The sequence below is a fragment of the Panthera tigris genome, chromosome A3, assembly GCF_018350195.1.
Source record: "Panthera tigris isolate Pti1 chromosome A3, P.tigris_Pti1_mat1.1, whole genome shotgun sequence".
NCBI classification, from domain to species: Eukaryota; Metazoa; Chordata; class Mammalia; order Carnivora; family Felidae; genus Panthera; species Panthera tigris.
This window is the reverse complement of record NC_056662.1, coordinates 80,097,730-80,121,262: the sequence shown is the minus strand read 5'-3', so window position 1 is coordinate 80,121,262 and position 23,533 is coordinate 80,097,730. Positions and strand designations below refer to the sequence as shown.

General features: G+C 34.5%; 1 protein-coding gene across 18 annotated transcripts in view; it reads right to left on the bottom strand.

Annotated features, from left to right (window-relative positions):
* The window catches only part of EHBP1 (EH domain binding protein 1), a 368,736-nt gene that overhangs the window by 200,088 nt on the left and 145,115 nt on the right, over nucleotides 1–23,533 (bottom strand). For all 18 annotated transcript variants that reach the window (XM_042981497.1, XM_042981498.1, XM_042981500.1 and 15 more), the window contains one exon: nucleotides 1,601–1,782. In XM_042981497.1, the coding sequence (XP_042837431.1) occupies nucleotides 1,601–1,782 (182 nt within the window). The remainder of the gene's footprint in view (nucleotides 1–1,600; nucleotides 1,783–23,533) is intronic.

Below are 23,533 nucleotides of genomic sequence, written 5' to 3'. Positions count from 1 at the left end.
GCAGACTAAACTGGTTTTTGAAATTCTTTGCATTTTATCTCATGTAAGCCTACAGTTGACATAACCATTTCCCCTTTTAAAAATAAATTTAGTGATATCAAGTCTGCATGAACAAAAAAAGTTGTATTACCTTATATGAATGCTATACAAATTGCTCACCTGTCAATGAGGGATAATTTCAAGATATATCATTACTCTTGAAATGTTAACTTGCTTAATTTTACCTCTGTAATTTCCTCATACTTTAACCTTGAACATTTTTCTCTATGAAAGGTTAAGGAGGCAAGGAGTGTGGAGGCAGAGAGGGAGTTTAGGGTGTTTTAAGAGAAATTTCCACTGGAATTGAGACATTTGGTTTGACTGAATTTCCCAGATTCTCCCAGGGATGGATGGTGCTGATTCACTTACTGCTTCTGCCCAGTGGAAAGGAGTCCACATTCAAAGGATCTTCTCTGATTTTGTTTTCTCTTTTCTTCCTGTGTTTTCTTTCCTTTCATTATGGCTTGAACTTCAGGGTAAGATCTTTATTTTTAGGTTCTCAGTATTTAAGTCTAAAATTTAAGGTCCTGAGATGAAAGACTGATTGCTTCCATTCTGCACTGTCCCTCTGCCACACTCACTCAAAAGCCAACTTTCCAGAGATGAGGCTTACAGTTATCTACCAAGTCATTTGCTACCCTGTAGATGAGTGCCAAACATCTCATTTTGACTGACGCACAGAATCCAGTCTAATCAGTCAAGTAGACATGGCCAAATATAGTAACCACATTCCACTGGCTCAAATACATTTAGAACTATGATTCAGATTGGATCGAAATGTTCATAGCTGGCTTCCTTCTCTCACCTTTCAAATCCAGGCTTAGAGTTTCCATTTCTTCCCTCCCTGATCTTCCTCTCCAAGTAAGTACTAACCCTTTCATTACACCCCAAACATACACTCATCCTTGACTTGAATGTACGCAACAAGCATGGTAAATGTTACATTTTTCCTGTTCCAGGCATGTTTACCTCATTTTATACAGTTAGAATTTTACACTTAGGAGATCAGAACTGGTGTAGGAATTACCTTTGTGCAATGCCTATTCAGTACTTAAGAAGTGATTGCTTAAAAGGATAATTATATAGAAAATTGTACTTTGCTATACAACTTTTGGAAGGCCGGGCCAAAGAACATGAATTGGTAAAAGTCCCTTTAGTTCTTTCATCCCTCTTATCCTGAACTTTTCATCTTGGGTTCCTCTTATATCTCAGCTGCATCAAACAGCTCTACAAACTGCACTGTCTGTACTTCAGAGTACAACTACTTACACTAAAGACAATTAATACAAAACAAACATGGATGGCACCCTATGATACACAATTTAAAATTTGGAAATTGCTATAATATTACTTTTATATTATTGCCCATTCTCTAGAGTCAAGAGACTATATACACCAAGGAGTTCATTTAATTCAGCCTCTGAAACAAGGAATGGCAAGAATGACTGGTATGCAGTAGGATATTCTCAACTGTTGCCAGTCCACTAAGTCAAAAGCTGTTTTACATACAGTTTTTAAACACACTGAGAAGCAGCTTGTCTTTTTGACAAAAGAAACTTACGTGGCTTTTCCTTCCCGAAGGAAAATGCAAGATAATGAAAACTGGAGAGTGGCAGATACAACTTTTTTAGACAATGGCTTGAATTTTAACTTGACATCAGTCTGAGTTGGCATAGGGCTTGCATACTGTTTCATGTTGATGCTGCTAGTAGCCAGAGCTTTCCTTCGACCAGAAGGGGATTCCTGGAAGATAAAATATAATTTGGAATTTTGGAGTTATTTTACACCCAAATATTTTAAAACACTATTTAAATAACATGATTAAATAACAATTGAAACTTCCTTCCCCAATGTATTCCTGTAACACAATATTGAAATAAAATTGTGATGAAGTTATATTGCAACTTTTACATCTTTAAATAAGGCATACATAAATTGGAGAGAGCTGGCCGAGGTAGAAATAAACTAAAACAACTCTAAATATGTCAGAAAAGGGAAAGCAAGGAATGGAAACTAGGACAGAAAGCCTCCAGAATTCCTCTAAAAAGAGGATAGAACACAGAGATAGGTATCAAAAGTACTCGACAACTGTTTTCCTTCCTTTCATTCTATTTAATGTAATTAATGGTATTTCTCCTTTTTGAATGCCTACCATTTTTATAGAACTTCCAGCCTCTGTGGCATTGTGTCTCGTTTTTACTACAGTATCTGAGTTCTATCTTAATCTGAGCCTTATTGCTTCCTAGGGCCTTTTTTGATCACTCCACTCCACAGTTCTCTCTCCCTCCCCTAAGATCACATCTATCAAGGAAGAAACCGCTGGTTTCTCTGATGCTATGTCTGTGGCAGACACTGCCAAGCGATTCTAGCAGGTCTCAAAATTCTCCAAACAGAGACTACCAATTCATCAGAAATGAATACAAAATAACACCTATTTGCTATCAAGGGTACTTAACATTCTAGAAATAAGCTATCTCATTTCAAAATTATCCTTAATAGAATAATAGCCTAGGAGAACAGTGAAAACAAAACAGCAAAATAATGATTGGACATTACCTATGTATAAGACACGTTGTTGATTCAAGAGAGATATGAAGATGATTAAGACGTAATCCCTTACTACATGTTCTAATGGCAAGGGAACATTTAGATGAGGATAATTTGCAAATAAAGTAAACCAGAGTTCATATGACATCATTAATGTAAACCAGAGGTCATACACCAGCATTCCTTAGGATTTACTGGTTTGGAGTTCAGATCTAAAATAAGGCCTAATTTTTAAGCTGTGTGACCCTGAGTAAGAAAACAAGCCTCACTAAACATCCCTATAAAATAAGGAGACTAAACAGAAATCCATTTAAGCTCTACAATGGTTTTCTATAAAATTATTCAATTTTCCAACCAAGGCTGGAAAAACTACCATTAACCTTTGAATTATTATTTAATAAATCTTTATTTTATTTGTCTTCTGATTGACAAACCTGCCTAAAATAAAGATATACTAATTTAATCAAAACATTAAGCCAGCCTTTTAGAAAAGAATTGACATTTCTGCCAGCAGGACAAGTAAAAAATGTAATGTAGCATCCCTAAAGAATACCTTGTTTTAAAATGTGGTCTTATCTGTCAGATTATGCACAGCAATATTATACAGAGCTATTAGTGCATGTAGATACCTTATGAATGAATTTCAAAAATGCATCAAGCACTTGAGAAGGATTTAAGCCCTCTCAGAAGAAATACTTAAGAATATGCAAATACCCTCAACTGAATCAAGTTGAACAGATGTGACTATCCCAAACAATACAATTGTTCTTTCCCTGGTCGCTACTGTCAATCAAAGAATAAGATTAAGGTCCAAGGTTCTGACAATGTGCAAAATGAAAAAGTATGATCAGGTAGTATCAATTTATTACACTGATATGAACAATAATCTCTTATTGTACCTTTAGAATAGCTAACAACTTTTACATATAATATAGGATTTAAAGCCTCTGTTTTGGAAGCATGACATACAAACTGCCACACATTATTTTCAGATTTTTTAAACAAATCTGTTTCACAAAGTATGACACTAATCCCCTAATAATAATTATTTTTTATAACCAAATAAACTATAAAAATTAAGGTAACTTGGAAATGAGCATAATTTTGAAAGCCCAATTTAAGGATAATTGCTATAAAATCTAGAGTTTTGACAATTAACATTCAAATTCATTTTTTAGATAAAAATTTTGTAGACGGGTTTTCTGCTGAACTCAAGCAGTTTTTAACTTTTTGGTATATCAGTCTCTGAAACAACAGAAAATAAAAGCTACTAAATTCTAACCATATTTAGTTGTACCACTTTAAGTATTTACTTGCTCAGCAACAATGAAAACAGCCCTTTGTAAGGTCTGGACAGGTGAGCAGAACAGAGTCTTTTGAGTCTACAATATCCATTTCTATTGTTAACGCAGGATCTCACTAGAGTCTGTGCTGGGAAAAGAGGTCTGAACTGTATTTCTAGTAATGCTCCACCAAGCTCCCACATTGTTTTCCTCTTTAAGGATCTTTCACAGCTCTACCTCAGCTCCATGAATCTCTACTTTTTACAACCGAGTCTAAGTCTTTACCAGCCCACAACTGATATCACCGCTATCATCAGTTCTATAAAGAGGAATGAAATAAGCGATTGCAGTGTGAGACGAGCGTGTCTTTTGCATCTTATAGTCCTTCCACAAAGGAGTAGGGGCCAGCCAGGCAGAGAGAATTTAGAATTACTCTTACTGCTGCCAGAGTCCTAATGCTATTTCATGTCGGGCAAGGTACAGAAGGGGACAGAAATGAGAGAAAAAATAGTAAAAGGAATTTTAAGAGAAAGAAAGAACAATGACAAAGTCAGTGAGTGTTCACATATATGTAAGACTAAGTTTCTGTCTCTTGGCCTACGTTCATACATGTTTGTATGTGAATCTGACAATATTTGAGTAATTACTTCAAAACTCCTAAAGCCAAAGTTAACTTTAGTGTTTACTAAAAAACAAAAATAAAAGTAAGAGCTTTAGACAATTTAGATGACTGGATCCTATCCCCAGAGATCTTAAATTAGCAAAACCAGAGATAGGCTCAGGAATCTGCTACACTTCTAAAAATAATATGTACCTCCCTTCTCTACTCCCAGCCCACCCCTCCCACACACTCACCACTACTACCAGGTGATTCTAATCCAGTTAATCTAAAATCACACTTTCAGAAATACTTCCCCTCAGAAAGTTCTTACATAATATAATCATTTTTGCTTAAGAAATATCACTTTCATTTTTCCTAAGTATTCTCTGCTATAAAAACGACTTAGCCTATATATTTCCATTTCTTTGAAATCCAGCCTATTGTAGTTGCCATCAGGCAAACCTGCATTTGAATGTAACACCAGCATTTATTCATTGGTTAATTTCTGGCCCATTTCTTCATGTATCTGAGCCTTAGTTTCACACTGTCAGATTGACAAATATTTAAAAAAATTTTTTTTAATGTTTATCTTTATTTTTGAGACAGAGTGAGACAGAGAGAGACAGAGCATGAGTGGGGGAGGGGCAGAGAGAGAGGGAGACACAGAATCCGAAGCAGTCTCCAGGCTCCGAGCTGTCAGCACAGAGCCTAACACGGGGCTCGAACCCACGAACTGCGAGATCATGACCTGAGCTGAAGTCAGATGCTCAACTGACTGAGCCACCCAGGCACCCCAGATTGACAAATATTTTTAAAAGCTGGACAATACCAAGTGATGATAAAAATGGGGAACAATGCAAACAAACTCTCTTACACTGCAGGAGAAAGTTCTAACTGATATAGCCGCTTTGGAAAGCAAGTTGACATTACCTTGTAAAGTGGAACACATGCATATCTTACAACTACTCAGCAATAATATCCATCTTAGATACATGTCCTGGAGAAACTCTTATAACAATATACTAAAATATCTAGTAGAGTTTTTAGCATACGGTAGGTACTTAATAAATAGTATTTATTATGAATATTTATTGACCACTTGACCTGATTTATTACACTAATATTACAAGTAATCCTTCCTGGATCACCAATCTTGAAATTAGGAAAATAAATAAACATAACTCAATGCAGGATGTTTAAAGCAATGCAGCTATGGGGGCACCTGAGTGGTTCAGTCAGTTAAGCATCCGACTTTGGCCTAGGTCATGATCTAGCGATTCCCAAGTTTGAGCCCCATGTCAGGCTCAGTGCTACAGCTCAGAGCCTGGAACCTGTTTTAGATTCTATGTTTCCCTCTCTCTCTCTCTCTCTCTCTGTCCCTCCCCCACTTGCTCTCTCTCTCTCCTCTCTCTCTCTCAAAAATAAACAGTAAAAACAAAATTAAAGTAAGGCAGTTATGTTACTAAAATCTATGCATTGACCCCCAACATTCTTACCAGACCTAAAACAAATTCTCCACTTCAATGTGCACCCTCATTCAGGTGATAACCATACGAGCAATAGGTGAATACATGTTTTCTCTGTATAGCTTAAAAGGGAAAAAATTTATAATGACTTTATTTAAAAAAAAAAATTTAAATGTTTGTTTATTTTTGAGACAGAGAAAGACAGAGCATGAACAGGGGAGGGTCAGAGAGAGAGGGAGACACAGAATCTGAAGCAGGCTCTGAGCTTTCAGCACAGAGCCCAACGCGGGGCTTGAACTCACGGACCGTGAGATCATGACCTGAGCCGAAGTCGGACGCTTAACCGACTGAGCCACCCAGGCGCCCCTATAATGACTTTATTAGTAAAGAATGAACTGATTATAAAATAAATAAATACAGTTTTGTAAGATTCGGGACTTCTTTATAACTATTTTTAAACATTATAGATTTTACCAAAAAAGCATGTATCTAATCTTGCCACTTCCCCAACCCCCACCCAAGCTAACAACAACAGGTATATAACATAATGTAGCAAGCAAGTTAATTAAATTTAGTTAAATTTAGTGTATTCTTTTTTTCATATCATAAGAATTTGGAGAGAATATCTCTTGTCCAAATTATTCAAGTTAGGGTCTTCTTACAGAATAGTTCATAGTACGATGTTTCATTTATTATGGATCCCAAGATTAATATAATACCTCTCCTATTAAAATATTTGACAGACTTCCTCTACCTATTAAAATGTCACATAAAATAAACCACAAGCTAGAAATTGAACTCTTTCTCCTATATACAAGGATAGGGGGATGTGGGGGAGCACTACTTCGATTTTATGATTTTTCAGAGTTTTATTAAACAAAAAGTTCTAAAAAGACTGTCATGCACTAATACTTTAATTAAACTTAATGGCAATGTTGATTTTTTACAATTGTGAAATACATTATAGATACTGAAGTATAAAACACAGAAGTACTATTTTAATGACTAATAAAATGAACATCCTGTACCACCATCCAGCTAAAGAAATAGAACACTACTATGTCCTCTCCTGAATCGCCTCCCTTTCCTTCCATCATCCAGAGATGACTACCACCTTGAATTTTGGATTACTTCTTCTCTCCTCTTTTCCAAAAAAGAATACTACTTATGTATGCAACCCTAAAGAACATGTTGCTGATGAATGGATAAACAAGATGTGGTATATCTATACCACAGAATATTAGCCTTAAGAGGTATGAAATTCTGATACATGATACATCATGGATGAAACTTGAGGACATTATGCTAAGTGAAATAAGCCAGACACAAAAGGTCAAATACTGTTATGATTCCTCTTATATGAGGAATACGCAAATATATAGTGACAGAAAGTAGAGCAGATATTACCAGGCATGGGAGAAGGGGACACGGAGAGTTATTGTCTAATGGATACAGAGTTTCTATTTGGTATAATGAAAACAATCTTGAAACAGATAGTGGTGAAGGGTACAACACTGTGAGTGTACTTAATGCGACAGAACTAGCTGCACACTTAAAAATGTTTTAAAAAGTAAGTTTTGTTTGTAGATTTTATCACAATAAAAAGTCAAAAAAGAATATAGTGTGTAGTTTTACATATTTCTTAACTTGATACAATGAAATAACATTAACATTTTTGTGATGTGTTTCTTATGTTCAACATCGAGTTCTCATCATGATTCCGACTAGGTATTGTAAAGGGGTCATTCCTATATTATTCTCGATCTTAAAAGGGAATGCTTCTGATTTTTCATCCTAAAATATGTTTCCTATAGGTTTACTTTTTCTTCTTTCAAAAATATTACTCTTTATAAAATTAAGTTCTCTTATGACTTTGAGGTTTTAAATCTACTTCTAATTTTATTTTTACATATAGGTGTTAAACTTTTATCATTTTAAAATTATTTTGGGATAATTTAAGATCTTTTAAACCCTTAACTTATTAATGTGATAATTTAATAGATTTTCTAAAATTAAAGCAACTCCACATTCCTGGAAAAAATCCAAAGTTATCTGAGCTTGTTTTCTTTTAGAGAAGGTTTCTAATTACAGATATAATTTCTTTAATGATTATAGAAGTATTCAGGTGTTTCGTGTCTCCCAGTGTCAATTTGGATAAGTATTTTCCCCCTTGGAATTTACACATTTCATCCAAGACTTCAAATTTAGTGACATAAAACATTTTAAAATCTTTTTATTATTTTAATTTCTGCAAAATCTATAGTTTTGTACTTTTTACACTCCCAATGCCATTTGTGTCTGCTCTTTTTTGTTTCTAGATAATTCTTGCTAGAAACTGTCAATTTCCTTGGGCTTTCCCAATCAACAACTTTTGGCTTTGTTGATCCTTTCTAGTATGTTTTCTATTTTAGTAGTTTACGCTCATTTTTACTATTTCCTTCCTCCTAGTTCCCTCAGGTATATTTTAACTACTGAATTCTGAGCATTTCTTCTTTCCTGATCTAAGCATTTAGGACTATATATTTCTCTAAGTACTATTTTAACTATACCTCACATTTTATTATTAATTATTTTGTTATCTTGTATTTAAATATTTTCTAATTTTTCATTACAAGTTCTTTGACTCGTGTTTAGAACCTTTTTCCAACTATATGGAGTTTTTCTACTTTCTTGTTTTTATGTTTATTTACTTATTTATTTAGAGAGAGAGCACAAGCGGGAGAGGGCAGAAAGAAGAAGAGAGAGAATCCCAAGCAGGTTCTGCGTGATCAGCCCAGAGCTTGATGCAGGGCTTGAACTCACAAACTGCGAGATCATGACCTGAGCCGAGATCAAGAGTCGGATGTTTAATTGACTTAACTGCCACCTCTCTACTTATCCCCTCTACTTATCTTTATGTAATAGATTACATTTCATTGATTTGGGGGTCACAGAATAGGATCTACTTAATTTCAATCCTTCAAAATGTATTGAGGCAAGTTTCATGGCTTAAGTCATGATCAACTTCATACATGTTCCACAGGTCCTTAAAAAGTATTTAACTGGTATGCATACACTGCTGAATCGCCTATAGCGACAAATCATTCAATTTCTTACGTGATAAGGACCTGCAGGGCAGTAGAAATGTCAAATATAAGGTCATGGAACATTTTCTAAAGGACACAAATCAAGGAATAAATACGTGCAAGAACTGAAAAGCTACTCAAACATTTCTTCTCAGGTTCCTTTTTTTCCTTCTGAAATAACCTCCTTTTATTTTAGGACTGTCTCTTATACACAGCATATAGCCAGAAAATTTTTTAATCCAGTCTGATGATCTCTGTCCTTTAGTGGAGAGTGCAGATCAACAGTTCCCAAAAGTTTTTATTTCAAGGCCCTTTTAAATGCTTTGAGAGGGGCACCTGGGTGGCTCAGTCAGTTAAGTGTCCAACTTCAGCTCAGATCATAATCTGTCAGTTCATGAGTTTGAGCCCTACATCTGGCTCTATGCTGACAGATTGGAGCCTGTTTCAGATTCTGTGTCTCTCTCGCTCTCTGCCCCTCCCCCTCTCATTCTCTCTCTCTCTCTCTCTCTTTCTCTCTCTCTTTTTAAAAATAAACATAAATAAATAAATAAATAAATAAATAAATAAATAAATGTTTTGAGAACTACAAGGAGCCTTTATGTAGGTTCCATCTATCAATATTTGCTTCATTAAAAAATTAAATATAAGAAATTTAGAAAATATTTAATTCACTCAAACATAACTAATAAACTCATGTTAACATATTTTTATGAAGAATAAATATACTTTTTAAAAGACTTTATTTTTTAGAGCAGTTTTAGGTGTACAACAAAATCAAGACAGAGGCACAGAGATTTCCCATATAATCCTGAGCATACACACATACAGAGCCTATCCCATTATCAACATGACTAACCAGTATGTTACACTGTTTACCAAGGATGAACCTACACTGATGTATCATAATCACCCTAAATCCATAGTTTACCTTAGGGTTCACTTGTGGTGGTGTACATTCTATTTGTTTGGACAAATGTATAACGCCACAGATCCATCATTATAATATTAAATGATATTTTACTGCCCTAAACATCCTCTATGCTCCACCTATTCATCTCCCCTACTCCCCACCGTTGGCAACAACAAAAAAGTGATCTATTTTCTCCATATTTTTACCTTTTCCAGAACATCACATAGTTGTAATCATACAATTACATAGTCTTTTCAGATTAGCCCCTTTCATTTACTAATATGCATTAAGGTTCCCCTATGTCTTTTCATGGCTTGATAGGTCACTTCTTTTTAGTGCCAAATAATATTCCATTGGCTGCATGTACCCCAGTTTATCCATTCATCTCTTGAAAGACACCTCAACTGCTTCAAAATTTTAGTAATTATGAATAAAGCTACTATAAAACATCCATGAGCAGGTTTTTATGTGGACAAGGGTTTTCATTTTGTTTGGGTAAATACCAAGTAGTATGACTGCTGGGTTGTATGGAAACATTACGTTTAGTTTTATAAGAAACCACCAAACTCCCTTCCAACTAGCTGTAGCACTCTGCATTCCCACCAGCAACATATGAAAGATGTTGGTCCACATCCTCACCAGCACTGGGTGTTGTCAGTGTTCCAGATTTTGGCCATTCTATGGAAGGTGGATAGTGGTATCTCATTGTTTTTATTTGCAGTTCCCTGATGACATGATGTGGAGCATCTTGACATATGTCTGTTTGCCATCTGTACGTATTCTTTGGCTAAATGTTTCTTAAGGTTTATGTCCCATTTTTTAAATTGGGTTGTTTGCTCTTGTATTGTTCTTTGTATATTTTGGATAACACTCCTTTATCAGATGTGTCTTTTGTAAGTATTGTCTCCCTGTCTGTTGCTTCTCTTCTTCTCTTGATACTGTCTGTCACAAGGCAAGTTTTTAAATTCAATGTAATTATCCATTATTTCTTGCATGGATCATATCTTTTGTTTTCTATCTAAAATGGCATCACCATACCCAATGTCATCCAGGTTTTCTCCTGTGTTATCTTCTAGTAGTTTTACGGTTTTGCACTTCACATTGAGATCACATTAGGTCACAATTTGAGTTAATTTTTGTGAAGGGTGTAAAGTGTCTATCTAGATGCATTTTTTTTTTTTTTGCATATGGATGTCCAGTTGTTCTAGCACCATTTGTTGAAAAGATTATCTTTGCTTCATTAGTTTCACTCCTTTGTCAAAGATCAGTTGACTATATTTATGGGGTCTATATTTAGGTTCTGTGTTCTGTTCCACTGATGTCTCTTCTTTCATCAGTATCACACAGTAGTGATTACTGTAGCTTTATAGTAAGTCTTGAATTCAGGTAGTATCAGTCCTCTAACTTTGTTCTTCTCCTTCAATATTGTGTTGGCTATTCTGAGTCTTCTCCATATGCTTCTTCATATAAACTTTAGAATCAGTTTGTTGATATCCACAAAATACTTTGTTGGGATTTTCATCGTGAATGATTGAATCTGTAGGTCAAGCTAAAAAGAACTGACATTTTGACAATATTGAGTCTTCCTATCCATGAACATGGAATATCTCTCATTTAGTTCTTTGATCTCATTCATCAGAATTTTACAGTATTTTTCATACACATCTTGTACATATTTTGTTAGCTTTACACCTAAGTATTCTGGTTTTTGGGGTGCTAATGTAAATGAAATTGTGTTAATTTCAAATTTCACTGTTCATTGTTGATATATAGGAAAGCAAGTGACTTCCATATATAAATCTTGCATTCTGCAACCTTGTTATAATCAGTTAGTTCCAGGAGGTTTTTATGTTGATTCTTTTGTTTTCTAAATAGATGATCATGTATTCTATGAACAAAGAGAGTTTCACATCTTACTTCCCAATATGTATACTTTTTATTTTCTTTTCATGTCTTATTTCATCAGTAAGGACTAACAGTATGATGTAGAAAAGTGGTGAAAGGACATCCTTGCCTGGTACTTGATCTTTGCGGGAAAGTTTTGAGTTTCTCACCATAAAGCATGATGTGAACTGTTGGGATTTTGTAGATGTTCTTTATGAAGTTGAAGAAGTTTTCCACTATTCCCAGCTGGCTGAGATTTTTTATTTTTATCATTAATGGGTGTTAGATTTTGTCAAATGCTTTTTCTGCATCTACTGATACAGTCCTGTGATTTTTCTGTTTTAGTATATCAATGTGGTGGATTACATTCATCGAAATACTGAACCAGACTTGCATATCTGAGATAAATCCCACTTGGTTGTGGCATATAATTCTTCTCACATTTTTTTGGATTTGATTTGCTAATAATTTGTTGAGAATTTTTACATCTATGTCATTAAGAGGTATTATTCTATAGTTTTCTTGTAATGTCTTTGGTTTTAGTATAAGGTAATGTTGGCCTCAGAGAATAAGCTAGTAAGTATTTTTTCTGCTTCTATCCTCCAAAAGAGATTGTAGAGAATTGGTATACTTCCTTAAATGTTTGGTAGAATTCATCAGTGAACCCATCCAGACCTGTTGCTTTCTGTATACCCTCTATACAAAACAATTTAATAAGAAGAGTGCCACTGTTTTATATTTTTACAAATCTCTTCAATGTGTTTGTATCACTCTAAAATATCACTAATGTCCAATTTGACAGACAGCTAGATTCTCATCTCTACTCTCATGTTCAATCTGTGTGATATGCTATTTAGATCGAAGTATACGAAGAAAACCCAGCCTCATACAGATATACAGTTGGAAAAGATAGGAGTATTTTAATGATCCTTTCAGACAATTTGAGCTCTTCTTTCCTACTATATCAAAACTCTACAAATGGTATTTTCTTAACAGTTAACAGTAACGTGGAATCTGAAACCCTATCAATAAACTTTTCACAAACTTTTCAAACTCTGTTAAATTAAGATCCAATGCTCTAATCATGCATGTTGAATGGGTTTTTTACTCATGCATAATTTTGTAACATCATATGCTTTAGTCTTTTGGAAAATACTGATTATCTGAATGATGCAGATATTCTATTTTTTTAAATGTTTTTATTTTTGAGATAGCGCCAGTGAGCAGGGCAGGGGTAGAGAGAGAGGGGGACAGGGGATCCAATGCAGGCTCTGCTCTGACAGCAGTGAGCCTGATATGGGGCTCAAACCCACTAACAGCAAGATCATGACCTGAGCCAAAGTCAGACGCTCAACTGACTGAGCCACCTAAGCACCCTTATGCAGATATTTTAAATGTTTACACATTCCATTATATAATACCAAAGGAATCACATTTGCTTATATCAGTACATATTCCATCAGAAAAATCTTTAAACACTTGGAAAATTATCAAGCTTAACATGTTGAAAATAAGTTTTGCAAAATACTTTCACTTGAAAGCTCATATTTTATCATTAGGAACAAACAATTTCAGTCACTTTAAGTAGCAAGATCACTGTGTTCAGTTTCAGGAAAACGTTTGTTAAATTAATACCTAAGTGTTCATAAGAAGTCAGTCATTTTTTCAAGTAAAAATGGTGTTCCAGGGAAAAAGGGTGATTAGTTTACCACTCAAGAAATCACACAAATGCTTAAGTAACTTTGCTCTTTGCAATGCAGTATAAGTACTTTATGCATACTTTCCATTTTGTCAGAGAGAATATTAAAAAGACTTAATATTCAAGGGATGAAATTTAATAAAAATAATAATTTTATCACAACATCAAGAACATACATAAATGAAATCCAAAGAAGACTAGTTCCTATTTATAAAATTTCAATATCACTTCTACCTATTAATACTAAGAACAGAAGAGGCAATCTTCCTCATTGTTTTCTTCTGTGCAATGAGTTCATTACACTGATGGTACAGCTCTGGGATATCAGCTTTGTGCAACAAAGGGACTTTATTAGGCCTCCCATCTTGTGGGCATGGCCAGTGCTAGACTTTTCCTGCATCTCCATGCAGAGGCAAAAGCAGTAAATCATGGCTTCAGTAGAAATCCTCAGTGGGAAAACTAAGATGAATACTTATCTTCTAGACTTCCTGCTTTCAATTTTATTTTATTTTATTTTATTTTATTTTATTTTATTTTATTTTATTTTATTTTTTTTAGTTTCTTTGGGTTCTTTCTATCTGTGTTACTTAAGAAGTGCATTTACAAAGATCATTTGGTCATATTTTACCCAAGTTTTTAACTGTTTTCCAATAGGGGAGTTATCCACGCTAGCTAGTCACGTCACACTGCCAGAAGCAAAATTCTCATTTGAATTTTACAGGAATAGAACTGAACATTTCCATAAAGAAATAGCCATCACAACAAAGTTCACTTCTCTCACACTGACCTAAGCTCTTAATTTAGAAACTCTTAATGACTTATTAGGATTGTTCAAGAATTTATTTTATTGGAACTCTCCAGATTAAATCTGCAGTTATCATTGTAACCAATACTCTCTCTTATTTTGTCTGTTTAGATGCTATGTTTCACCATCACCTTAAGCAGGTAGTAAGCTTGCAGCATATAACCTTTCAGAGCCTCACAGCCTAATGCCTGATTCTGTTCATTCTTGACAATCAGAACTCTAAATTCTATTCTGATTTTATACCACTGAATCAGGGCACCAGGAGATGAAGGGACAGACAGAACTCTGGACAGCATTCTAAAGATGTGTCTGACACTTAAAAGTCTCAGTTATTAGATCTTACCCTCTAGCCCATGTGATTTATTTGCAGTAAAGAACACACTGAAATATTTGTGTTAATTACCGTCTTCTCTACTGACTCAAACAAAAACTGTTAAATGAGATAATGTGGAATTGGGAGGGACCATAGAAGTTTCTTAATACAACCTGTCACCCCCAATGCAAAAGCACCTTATATCACCCCTAACGGAATTATCACACTTGCTTCCTGGTACTTTTCATTCAAATTCAACCTAAAAACTTTGTTTTGTTCTGTCTAAAACAAAATAATTTGATGCAGTACAACATCAGAATCAACAATTTTGCTTTTATTTATTCTACAAATACCTATTTGAGAGACTATTATGTGGCTGACGGTCTCTCACTGAATTTTGTGATAACACTTTAAACTTTATTTTCAAGTGATAAAGAGTCAAGTTAGAAATCAAAAAGTCCTCTAACTTTTTAAAAATTGTGATGCTGGTCCTTTGAGCTGTCATAAGCACCACATTTCTCAGTCCATGCTAAAAAGATCTTTGCTTCATCAGCAGACCAAATGGAATACTACAGAATTTAATTTGGATTCCATGGAGCAATTAAATGCTAAAGCAGACATGCCACAAGGAACTCTCTCAACCACAAAGACTTAATTAGAAACCATATCAGCTAAAATAACCAAACTAGATGGTTGGATGGAAGAGAATTTGGTAGCACAAATGTAAATGGAAAGAATCAGCACTAAAAATCTGTTGAGATATGTACTCAAAAACATTTGTAAAAATTATTAGTTTTAGAATAAAATCTAAATTCCCTCTGAAAAAAAAAAAAACACCCAAAAAACCTCAACCTCTCAAATGGAAGGAAACCCCAGATATACATAAAGTACAAGTTAAAGTATTCAAGTCAAAGGTCTAAATAAGTTGTAGGCTGTCCAAATGTAAAATACATAGACACACACACACACATACAAAGTCAAATCTACTACCAACTACAAAATTGATAAAAGGCAGTTTATATCACCCCCTACCCCTGTAATCCTAAAGAAAGCCACTAAAAATTTATTGATACTATTGTATGTAGTTTTTTGACCTTAAAAAGGAACGACACTACCAGATTTTTAAATTGGTCTCCAGTAAGTGTTTTAAGGGAATTAGACTCATCCATTAGATTAAACATAATCCCTGGTAACCAAGCATTATATCATTCATGGCCAGGACTTGAATGTGTGTGCTGATAAGGGCTCCCAAAGTTTCATAACTAGACAGACCTAGTCCAGAGTTGTTTATTTTCATCCAAATCAGACTCAACATAGCCAAACTGAATCATCTCCATCCCTTAAACTGTTTCTTCCCTGAGTTCTCATCTATGTGAATTGTACTACCATCCATCAAGCCTCCCAACCCCAGGGCTCACCTAAGTTGGCTCTAACTGCTAAATCTCTCCAGAATCTGGACCCATTCTTTCCATCTCCAACCATGTGAAGAGACCACTGCCATAGCCTCTGCATTTGTTGACCTTTCTCTAGTCTCACACACACCTAGATTTCATACTCCATAATTCTATGAGGGTAATCCTCTTTTTGTTTTAATGCTATACCTTTTTTTCTGATTATATGAGAAAATTCACCACAGAAAATTATAAATACACAAAAAGTACAGAAAAGAATCACTCAAAACTTTAACAACTAGTTGAAACCACTGCTAATATTTTGACATATTTGTTCTAGTTCTTTAAAAATAGTTGAGATGACACTATTTGAAAATTATGCTTTTTTAAAAGTTGACATTACAGTTTATAAACCTAAATTTTAGAAGTTGCATATCATTCTGAATTGTGGTTATTCCACAAATTTATACAACTTCCTCCTATTAATGAACTTAAATTTAAGCTCTTCACTTTTGTCACTTAGAAATGATGCTGCAATGAACATTTTTATGTGCAAAGTATTTCTGGCACTTCTGACAGTTTTGTAGGACAGATTCCTAGAAGTAGAATTTTTGAGTAAAGTATTTGAATGCTTTCCAAACAAATCATACCAAGGTTTATAACCTACAGTATACAACACTGCTAGTCTCATTCATCACACCCACTACAGCACTATTATTTTTAAATCTTTGCTAAGCTGTTAAGAGAAAACGTGTATTTCACCCATTTAATTTGCATTTCTTTGATAACTCATGACCCTAAATATATTTCTTTGTTTATTATCCATCGATATTTTTTCTTTTGTAAAACTAGTTAAGTCCTTCGTCCATTTATCTATTTGGATATTGCTCTTAAAAGGAAAAGAGACTTCTAGAGTTCTTTAAATATTGAAAATATTAGCCTTTTGTCTGCCACATTTGTTGTAAATATATTTTCTTTTAATATGTCTTTTAATCTCCTAATTAAATTGTTTTTAATGTTTATTTTTGAGAGAGAAAGAGTGTGAGCGGGGAAGGGGCAGAGGAGAGGGAGACACAGAATCTGAAGGAGGCTCCAGGCTCTGAGCTGTCAGCACAAAGCTTGACACGGGGCTCCAACTCATGAACCGTGAGATCATGACCTGAGCCAAAGTCAGATGCTTAACCGACTGAGCCATCCAGGTGCCCCTTAATCTAATTAAAAAAAATTTTTTTTTGAATGTTTATTATTTTTGAAGGAGAGAGACAGACAGAGCGTGAGCAGGGGAGGAGCAGAGAGAAAGGGAGACAGAGAATCCAAAGTGGGCTCCAGGCTCTGAGCTGTCAGCACAGAGCCCGACACGGGGCTCAAACCCACAAACCATGAAATCATGTCCTGAGCCAAAGTTGGACGATTAACCGACTGAGCCACCCAGGCCACCCTCAATCTCCTAATTTAAAAACCTTACATTTTTCTTATTACATAAAAAATGCAGGGTTCATCGTAAAAAAAAAAAATAATTACAAAATACAGAGAAGTAAAAAAAAATTGAAAATTACAATAATCCCACCTATGGAGTGAGTCATTCTTGTATTGATTTTCTAGTTTATTTGTAGTCATTTTTTAGAAAAATTGAATATGTTGTGCATACTCTTTTGTAAACTACTTTTTTCATTAAAATATGATGAATACACTTCTTTGCCAATATTTTACCATGATGTCATTTACAATGGCTATAAACAGTCCATTTTATGGACATAACAATTTAATTAATCCCATGTTTAGGGGAATTGAGGTTGTTTCTAATTTTTCATATTACAGTATAAGCAATAACCATGTAAAAATCTTCTGTTAATTCTTTACATTCATACTTAAATATTTCACTAAGATAAATTTCTATTGGTTGAATAACTGGCTCAGACATGCACATTTTAAAGTGTTTTATATGACTGTCATTTGTCCTCTAGAAGTTATACCAACATATACTCCCATCAACAGGTGGACCTTAGCCAACAGTGAGTCTCAACATGATTTTTAAAATATACATTAGTTTTGATGGGGGGGGGGGAAAGGGGCTTTTTTGTTTTATTTATTTTTGAGAGAGAGAGGGAGAGCAGAGGAGAGGCAGAAAGAGAGAGAGACAGAAGATCCAAAGTGGACTCTGCACTGACAGCAGAGAGCCCAACATGGGGCTCAAACTCACGAACAATGAGATCATGACCTGAGCTGAAGTCGGACGCTTAACTGACTAAGCCACCCAGGCTCCCCAGTTTTGATTTTTATGTAGACAAATATATGTATATTTTCCTCTGTGATTTCTTCCCTACTGCTCAGAAACTTAAAAAGTTCTTCTTCATTCAATGATTTAACAATATTCACTTCTGGGGCACCTGGGTGGCTCAGCTGGTTAAGCACCCAACTGTTGATTTCAGCTCAAGTCACAATCTCACAGTTCCTGAGATCGAGTCCTGCGTTGGGCTCTTCAGTGACAACTGGGAACCTGCTTAGGAATCTCTCTCCCTCTATTTCTCTGCCCCTCTCCTGCTTACATTCTCTCCCTCTCTCTCAAAATAAATAAATAAACTTAAAAAAATAATATTCACTTTTCTCTTTTAGTGTCGATTATTTTATTGTCTTCAGTTAACTTTCTTATCTATTTGGAATTCCTTTTGTAGTGAGATGAGGAGCTCTCTTTTTCCTCCTCCCAAACAGTACCAATACTATTGTATAGTGATTTGAGAAGTGTGAGAATCTCTTATTTTTTAATGTTTATTTATTTTTGAGAGAGAGAGAGAGAGCGAGAGCGCACAAGTGGGGAAGGGGCAGAGAGACAGGGAGACAGAGAATCTGAAGCAGAAGTCAGATGCTCAACCGAGTGAGCCACCCAGGTGTCCCAAGAAGTGTGGGAATCTTTATACAACCATTTCATGCTTATAATTTGTCAAGGATTTTTCTCTGCTTCCAGGATAAAGTTAAAACTCTTTAACATAGCAGAGCTCTTTGGGACACTGTCTCTGATTCCATGTGAAGAACACCAACTGCCCCTCCCTGCAAATGCATCCCATGCTCTGATGATAATCTGCCAATTGCATATGCTACTCAATTTTTCTGTGATGACATAAATTTATAATTTTCAGGCACAGAAGATCTTTCCAAAAAAGGCACAAAACCAGAAGAAATAACAATAGAAGTTACTTTTATAGAATACTTACTTTGCATCAGGCATTACTCTTAAGTGCTTAACTGTCATTTCTCATTTGTTTCTCACAACGGTCCTCTGAGATACTATTACTACCTCATTTTAAAGATAGGAAACTTAGCCACAAAAAGATCAAGTAACTTGCCCAAGGTTACATAGCTAGTAAGCAAAAGAAATGAAATATGAACACAGGAAATCTGGCTCTGCAATATGTACTCTTAACCACTATACTGCACTGCATAAAAGAAAAGACACAAATTTGAATATATAAATACCAAAAGCTTACTATGTAGTAAAATACACCATTTGTAATACTAAAAAGAAAAGTGACTGGTAGAGAGAAGATATCCACAAGACACATAAAAAAACAGTGTATAGGATACATAAAGGTCTACAAATGAGTAAGAAAATGTAATCATTTCAATTAAAAATTGGCAGTAGATATTCTCGGACAATTCACAGAAAAACATTAAGCGGCCAATAAGCATATAACGAGCTCAACTTCACTAGTTATCAAGGAAATGCATATTAAAATGATAAAGGAGAGCACTTTCACCCATCAGAATGACAAAAATTAAAAAGTCTAGTAATATCCAGTGTTGCTGAAGGTATCGAAAAAACAGGCATTTCAATCACTGCTGTTGGGAATATAAACAGTTACAGCCTATTACAAGGATATTCTTTTAGCACTGAAACCATCAAAATAAAACAAATGTCTCCTTTGACTGAACAATTCTATTTCTGGGAATCTATCCCAGAACGTGGAAATCTATTCTGAATGTGTGCATAAATTCTCAATGCTGTGGTATCTGTAACACTATCAAGTAAATTGGAAATTACTGTAACACCCATCAGGACCTTTTACCTGTACAGGTAAAATAGCATTGTTAGAATATATACTTGTTTTCTTACACTTCCATATTATGGTGCCACAGAACACTTTTAACAAACATTTACTGCTTTTGAAACAAGTGGAGTAAGTGTTTTTTATAGTAATTTTCCCCCTACAGGTAACTAGAGAATATGAAAAGTAAGGGGAAAGAGGTATCCGGGTCCTCATATTGACACCCCAACTTCATAGTTTCCAGTATAATTAAATACTTAAATATTTTTGTAGTGTTGAGCTTGCTTCAGGGCAAGTTATAGGATCTTCTTTCTTTAGATTAAAAAAGTCATACAGATAATTACCATAGCTTTCTGTGATGTTTTAGGTACCGCCTTGCCTAAGAGCAGGAAGGTAGGCAAGTGATTTCTTAAAGTACTTTTTCAGCTCCAGGGTGATAAAAACATCTTAAACTTTCTGAAGCTGAAAACTCATAATTAACCATTAAAATTTAAAACTGAACAATCACATACAGTTAAGATACAATTCTCTAAAATACAGTGTAAAAAAAGAAGTACTTTATATAAAGATCAATTAACATTTTTCAGGTGAAAATCAGCAAATATTGTTAAAATGCAAGATTCAACACCTCAAATCACTACCACTTCAAATAAATAATTTATCTGCCTATAAGGAACTTTTTCAGTAAGCAATTATGGATAATACACAATATGTGTAGTACACCTACTATATAGCACCCTATAAGAATTATATAACATTGCCAATCCTGGTTACGAGAAGAATTCTGTATTTAGTATGAAAGCTTGAAGACTATTTCTTACATAGGAATAAAGTAGAGAGGCCACATGATAACACATGGCTCAGGACCTTTTCCTGTGGTGGAAATGGTTAAACATTTCTGACGTCATAGATTTCTAAAATTCTGGCTGCTGCTTATGTCATATACATAACAACAAAACTATAATGACAACTTGCCACATGTCAAATACTGTTCTAAGCACATGTGCTACTGCACAACACTCCTGTGGTACAGACATGATATTATTCTCATTTTACAGTTAAATAAACTGAGATACAGAGAGGTTCATCAACTTTTCCAAAACCCCACAGCTAGGAATGTCCAAAGCCTATACTCAGCCTCTGCAACCGCTCTATTAAAATGCCTCTGAAGAGGCAGACAACTGGCTGTTACCTGACAGTTTGCAGAGAAAGAAGAGTTGAGATTTTTAGTTATTTATTTTTCTATAAAATGAAAATTACCTTTCTATTCCACTTACATCTCTTTCCCTACTGACATATATTCCAGACAATCTTCATAGAAAAATGATCTATGTTTCACACCATGTGATCTAACAGCACTTACAAAGTTTACAAAGTTAGTTACCATTAAAAATTAGTTACCATTTTTATCATCTGTTCAGTGACCTATTTAAAGGTAATTATTTATTTGACCTTCATTGACATCTTATTAAATAGGTAAGACTGGTGCTATTACCACTGCTTACAGAGGAAACTCAGGCCCACAAAGTTTAAACTCATTTTATATTTAAGACGTAAATGTAAGAGTTTAAATCCTATCATCACTTTTACTAGTATTTTCATTTGCTGGTTTTTTAGCAGTGTTTTTAAGGTATATAGGACAAAAAGAATTCATATCTAGGTATCCTCCATCCCCTATTAAAAAGCCAAATAAAAGCCTGTTAAGCAAAAGGAGTTATGTTAAAGTCAAGTGACATGATCTTGGTTGGCCTTCCCATTCTACACGAGCACACTTAGCTGGCATATTTTTGTTTATTAACATATAAGCAAAGGTAAGTACCCTAAAAGGTAGTATCTAAGAAACTAAAGTCTTAAGTAGACTTTTACTTGGAGAACATTATCCAGCAAAAGGGTATTTCAGGTTACCTATTGATAAAAATTTCAATTCAGTTCCTTTGGCTTTTATGCAATTATTACCATTCTACGGGAATAGCTTCTGTCAATCAAATTGTGCCCCTAGGGCTGGGATGTGTCTGGTGTGGCACCCAGTATGCTATTGGTACTCAAAATATAATACAAGCAACAACAACTACTACCAGGTTACTGCACGCAAAGTGGTCTGACACAAAAGCCATACGTAGCTAAGACTCAGAACCACCGTAGACAGCATTTGAGCATATCTTTTAAAAACTAAGAGAGATTTGTATATGATGCTTATATGTTCCTATTTTACTAGTCTGAATATGTTCTTGCATAGGTCAAAAAAGAAATGATTATTTAGTTAGGTTTTCTTAAATGCTTGTCTCTTTTTACAAAGAGAAAGATCCTTTCACAGAGTTCAAAAGTTTCACAGGAACTAGAGAAGATAAAACCAGTGCACCTCTATTCATTAGGTTTTTAAAAAGTACGTGCATGTCTATGAGTGTGTTTTTCTGGAGAGGGGGACTAGGGGTGGCGGCGGGGGGGGGGGGGGGGGGTGGGGGTGGGGACTTGGAAGACAAAAGGAAAAGACCTGCCTCTGCTTGTGCTTAGAAATTAGAAAAAAGTCAGAAGTCAAGGAAAAGGGTGCTCAGGAAAGATAAAAATTTGAACTTCATTAAACCCATAACAAACCACGCAATCTTTTATTTACAGGGTTTTTGAGAGGATCGAGTAACATGAAATATATGACAGTGCTTTGTTTGTAAATGGCATATGCTATAGAATTCAAAGTATTAAATTACACTGGGACTTTGAATAAGCCATGATTCATTTGTGATTAAAACTTTACATAAAGATTCTAACAATGAAAATTATAAGATTTATGTGGGGAGTAAAAGTAATGATACAGTAAAAATTTTAATGTAGTTGTTATATACTTAAAACTATCAATGTATATAAAAAAAAGTAAGGTACAAAATATTATTTTGCTCTAACTGTGTATTAAATAGTGGTATGTGTATTTCTGGAGATATATATAGGAAACCTAATAATAAGTTCTCTGAGAAAAGAAAAGAAGTTTGGACAAAGTGGGAGGAATTAATTTGCACTCTTTTATACTAGTTAAAAAAAAACTTTGGCCACTTATTACTTTTCAAATAAAAAAATTAATTTTAAAAACTAATAATGAAAAAAGTGGGAAATTTTTCACTTTCCTGTTTTACTATTAAACGTTTAGTAAAATTCAATAAATAACAGCACGGAAAAAATTCAAGTTTACACAAAATTTTTTGAAAAGATGATGTTATCTAAGACACCACATTTTTAAAAAATGAAAGAGATATAATATTTATTTATTTTTCTCTTTCCCCAAATGTCACCTTTTCCACTTAGAACTGGATACAGCTTTTCAGTTCATAGTAATGGCATGGGTAGTTTCAGTGTCAGAATTCAAATTCCGTGTTAATTTGCATGACTACTACTGCCTTCTGTGTTTTTTAAAATAACTTCAAATTTGGGAGACATAAAGTAGGCATAGGCTTAAAATTTCTTGAAGCAATTCTTATCTTGCTGTTTTTGATGTAGTCCAGTT